Here is a 4917-nt window from a genome sequence, read left to right on the forward strand (position 1 = left end):
CAGTTGCGGCGCTGTCTTCTCGTGCCCTGACAGCAGGCGGGGCACCGGAGGCTGGCTTGGTCTGCAGTTCTTCTGTTCTTTATGACTTGAACGGTACATTCCACACCATTTCTCTCACACTGGTTTCTCTCTCCCTCTACGTAGGTCCTGCCTAATCATTGGACACGGACTCTTAATAAAACGGTCTTCAGTTCCAGATTCCTTCCCAGCAAGCTATAGCTTAAGTCCATTTTCTTCCGTGAAAGGGACAGGACTCCATCAAGTTATGGAATTCCTCAGAGCCCTGGGCCTGTCCCCCGGGGTGGATTAGTCATGTCCAGCAGCTCACACCTAGTCCCGCCTCCGGGAAGGCTGCCTGCCTGGCTGCCCGCCCGCCCGGGCCTCCTGTGTAAAGACTGCCTGGCTGTTCTGCCCAGCCTCCCTGGTCGTCTGGGGTCCTCTGAGTGGGTGGCATCTCCCAGAGGGTGATGACAATCCCCCTGCACACACATTCATGCGGTGCTGCTCCGTGTGCAAGGCCCCGCCCGTCACAGATGCGTTTTCTGTCTCCACCCCTCCCTCTTTTGGGGGGACTCTGGATCCTAACTGCTTCCCTCCTGGACCTTCCAATGATGTTAGCCCAGGAAAGATCTCACTCAACTCAGCCTCAGGAAGAACATTGTGACATCTAGAGTTTCCCCAAGTGAGGAGCGAGGCTTTAGAGGCGAGGCCAGCTGGGCCCACGGCTCCCTGGGGCTGTCCCTCAGCCTGCCTTCTCTGGTGGCCCACGCGGCTCTGTTGGCCAGAGGCGCCCACCAGCCACAGCTGACCCACAGCCCCCTGGAGTCCTCTCTCTGTTTTCATCGTTCCCACTGTTGTCTGTTGGGCATCTTCCCAATTTCTTTGGCCTCTTCTCCTAAAGTCGCACAGGGAAAGTACCTCCTAGGCGGCCTCCTTGCCCCTCTCTTCCCAGGTACATAGACGCAGACCGCAGGAGCTGCCAGGCAGGCCGGGAGTGAGGGACATCTGGGGAGACGTGGCCGTGCCGCCGGCTGACCTGACTCCTGCAGCCCACAGTCCTTGCCCCCGCTGGGGGTCGAGATCTGGGCTAGTAGCACGAGAGGGCTGGACCAATCAGTGGTGAGGGCATTGGAGCCTTTGGGCCCTCTTCGTGCCCATGCAGGTACTCCCTTCAGTTCAGCCCCCAAGAGTGATGGGAGCCGCCGGGTGGGCCACATCATCCAAGCCCTCTGAGAGGCACTGGATAGGCTTTTTTTTTTTTGGCTCTAAAAATAAACATCAGCCCTTTTTTGGTCATGAATCCAGCATCTCAGCAGAAAACTGCCTGGCGTGTAAAGTCCCCTAAGGAATAGCGTTTGTTTTAAATGTAGTTGGTGTGTACTTCGAGGCCTGACCGTCTCCTGGCATTTTGGGATCAGCCTCCTCCTGCACCTTGGAGAGGGCTTGAGGAGGTGCAGTTGGCCAGCGCCTGTGTGGAAGCCCTGGCCCCCTCCCCAGCTCCTTGGGACCTTGAGCCCAAGCAGTTGTAACAGCCCCAGACTGCTCTTGGCTTTGGGTTCTGCTCTCAGCCTCCCCAGAGCCCCTCGGGCCCTGCAGTGATACTTGGGAGTTCCTCAGCTGCTCCCAGATCCTCCAGCCGGTCAGCTTCCAGTTGAGCTCGTTTGCCAAACAGACTATTTTGAGCTGCCCTTTGGCCTGTTCCTGATGTTTCCAGTACTGCTTGGCCTGGCTTGGGACCGGGGGCTTCATGCCCAGAGATTCCCACAGGACAGTTGGGAAGCTGCTGGCATTGTCTTTCTGGGAAGATTCTGCCGTCTTGGAGCAAATGGCAGGCTAGATTCCCATGGCGTCAGCCTGTGTGCCACCCCACCCCTTCCCGCTCGTGGGCACAGAGGCTGTAGCCCCAGGCCAGCTCTTCCTATGTGATCCTTGCATCTTCTCTGTTCAGGGGTCCTGTCCTTGCCCATGGTGCTTCCGTCTGACAGAGAACTTGATCGTTCGATTCGGGCTGGCACCGATGCCCCAGGAAGAGCAGAGCGAGCAGAAGCCCGCCCACCCTTTCGGCAGCCTCCAGTGTGCGGGCGCTGGCCGGTGCCAGCCGGGCCTGAGAAGTTGCTCTAGGGAAGGGTGGGAGGCCGGGTGTCTGCTGGTGCGCAGGCTCCAGTCTGTTCAGTTGAGGGGCTCTGCACCTCTGCCCTTGCCTTCCGTCCTGTCTCCTTCCCTTGAGTTGTGGGGGAGTGGGGAGGAATCAGTGTTTTAATCAGATTTTACAAAAACGTTTTAATTCTTTGTACAATTACCATCTTATGTAAAGCTGAAATTTGTGTTGAGTTCAAGATGTTCATGGAATAAAGATCACACAGTACTTGAGGCCATCTTCATGTAACCCTTTCTAGAGAGTTTTGTGTGGGGGGTGTTTTGGGGCTGGTGTGTGGTGAAGTTGTACACTTCCTGTCTTGTCTTCCTACCACGAGGCGAGTGGTGCATGTGAGCCAGCTGTGACAGCCCCAAATAGGCTCCAGCACCCCTTGGTCCCTGCCGCCAGCCCCTTGAGTCCTCTGGTCCTGGTGGTCTGCTGGGTGCCTCCCACCTTCTCTCCCGCTCTAGGCCAGCCCTACCCCGCACTTCTGTGCAGCTTGGGGGTGATACTCCTGGTGACCTTTCTAAGGCAGCTGATACCCACTCCCTGGATCCTTAAGGGCCCCATTGCACTTTGTCCCCTCTAGTTCCCCCAGTGGGCCTCTCTTGCTCATGGCTGCAGGGAGGTGGTGAGGGCTCAAAGCCACTTGTCCCTCTTCTGTGTTGGAAAAAAGTGTTTTCCCCACCAAGGCTATGAGATGAAAGGCCATCTCAACCCCATCCAACCTTTTCCCTGCGACACAGTGTCCTATCCAGGTCATACTTAATGCACTGACCGCCTTCCTGCCCCCAGCCTCCCTTGAGCTGCAATTTCTGTTGCTGGCATCTACCCTGGGAGGGGAGCCCGGCCTGGGAGAACGCCCCGTCCTCTTCCTCCTGTGTGCCATGCTCCAGCCTTGTGTGTGTAGGGTCCCCTCAGCCCTGGGCTTCCATCTTCTGTGTGGCCCAGCGTTCCTTCACCCCGAGGTCCCAGACACCCGGCTCGTGGCCCAATCCTGCAAATTACCCAAACTGCTCCCTTCATACGTTGTGACTCGAGTGTCCTTTCTACCAGGTCTCATACGTGACCTGTAGAGTCCTGAGCCCTGTATCCTGGCGTCTCTAGTATCTGGGTTTGGGGCTGGGCCTGCAGTTCCCCCACCCCAGGTGTCCCTAGTCACTGCCACTCAGGTAAAAACGTGTCTGTAGCCGCAGAGTTCTGTGTCACTGTCTTACCTCTTGCATGGAATGGTGAGTTCTGGCAGGGCACGAGGTCTCCCTCACCCCTCTAAGTGGCACACTACACCAAGGCCGTACGCCTCTCCAAAGCTTCCTTAGCACTGCCCTCCGTGAAGCAGCTACCAGCGGAGCTAGCCCCACTTTGGGCAAAAAACATGTGTCCTCCAGCACCAGCGGCAAGAGCCGGTACCCTGGTGAGGAGCGCAGGGGAGGCCACGCGAAGCGACGAGATCCCAGCTCCCACCTGGTGGTCGGTGGCTTCCCTTCCCAGCCTTCGAGCCCTGGCCAGGCTTACCCTCCCTGTCTCCCGCTCCAGGATGTGCACCCAGCGGTGTTTGGCGAGGGGAATCCTGTGGGCCAAAGTTCCTTAGCATGAAGCTCTATAGAGGTGGGGTAGAGGGGCTCAGGGTGGATCTTGCACACTCCTCACAGAGACGGGCACACCCCAGATGTGCCCACACAGTGGCAGCAACAAGCCATGGGCTCCTGAGAAGCCAGGACACATACTTTGTCTCCCTACAGCACATGAACCATGTCCCAACACAGGGACTTCTCTGAGGCTGGTCTCCTGAGAGGAAGAGGAGTCTGGCCAGTGGCCGCCGCCTCTGCTGGCCACAGCATCGAGTGCCTCCCTCATTGGTTCCTGGGTCGTCCAGAGAGGCTGGCTGGCTGGCTTCTCTCCCTCCACAAAATGCACAAGCTTGTCAGCACTTCCTGCTTGTCAGCACTTCCTGCTTGTCAGCACTTCCCGCTTGGCAGCGCTCTCCTCGCCTGTCCCACGGCTCTGTGGCCAGGGCCTTGGCCCGTGCTGGCACCAGTGGTCCCTGTCACCACCTGTACATATCTGCTTCTCCTGGGACAATGGGAAGGCGCAAGTGTCAGAGGGCAGTGCAGCTAGAGGCCGCCGAGTTGTTACTTTTGGGCTGTGTGGCTGGGGCAAGTCCCTCAACTTCTCTGAGCCTTACTTTACTAGTTTCTTAAATGGATAAGATCATTTCAAGCACCGTGGTGGTCCCAGGGTGAAGCAGGTTGGGGTGCAGATGCTCAGATCCCTGTGGAGGCCTCTGACTAGCCAAGAAGGGGAGACGGTTGAGCCAGGAGGTCCCTCGTAGTTCAGTGCCCCACACGCTCGGGTGTGTTCTTGTCATGAAGCTGATGGTCTGGAGTTTGGTGGGGAAGCTAGGCATGGTCCCCGCTAGGAAAAAAAGCCGCAGGCAAATGGGTAGGTGACACCCACACATCTTTCCCTCCCCTGTGACCCCTCCCAGACGGAACCCGGCCACCCTCCCTCTCACTGTCACTTGGCCCTTCTCCTGAACTCACCCTCTGTTTTCTCCTCACTCTGCGTGGAAGGCCCACTCCCAGTCTTCTCCCTTAGAGCCTCACCGCCTTCTCTTTACCTCCACAGAGATGGCTCCGAAGTCAAAAAAGAAGGGGCACCCTGGGAGGGAGCAGAAGAAGGTAGGTGGTTTCAGGGGTGTCTTTGAGCAGGTGGGCAGTGGCTGCCTGCTTGTGTGGGCCCTGGCGGGGAGGGGTCATGTGCTTGGCCCAGACACTGTG

The 4917-nt window shown here is 57.9% G+C and overlaps 1 protein-coding gene across 1 annotated transcript in view; it reads left to right on the plus strand.

Annotated features, from left to right (window-relative positions):
- The window catches only part of BRD4 (bromodomain containing 4), an 87582-nt gene that overhangs the window by 75324 nt on the left and 7341 nt on the right, over nucleotides 1-4917 (plus strand). The window contains exon 12 of the mRNA XM_010834002.1: nucleotides 4766-4818. Coding sequence (XP_010832304.1) covers nucleotides 4766-4818 — 53 coding nt within the window. The remainder of the gene's footprint in view (nucleotides 1-4765; nucleotides 4819-4917) is intronic.

The sequence above is a fragment of the Bison bison genome, unplaced genomic scaffold (assembly GCF_000754665.1).
Source record: "Bison bison bison isolate TAMUID 2011002044 unplaced genomic scaffold, Bison_UMD1.0 scf7180017863978, whole genome shotgun sequence".
Classification (NCBI taxonomy): domain Eukaryota; kingdom Metazoa; phylum Chordata; class Mammalia; order Artiodactyla; family Bovidae; genus Bison; species Bison bison.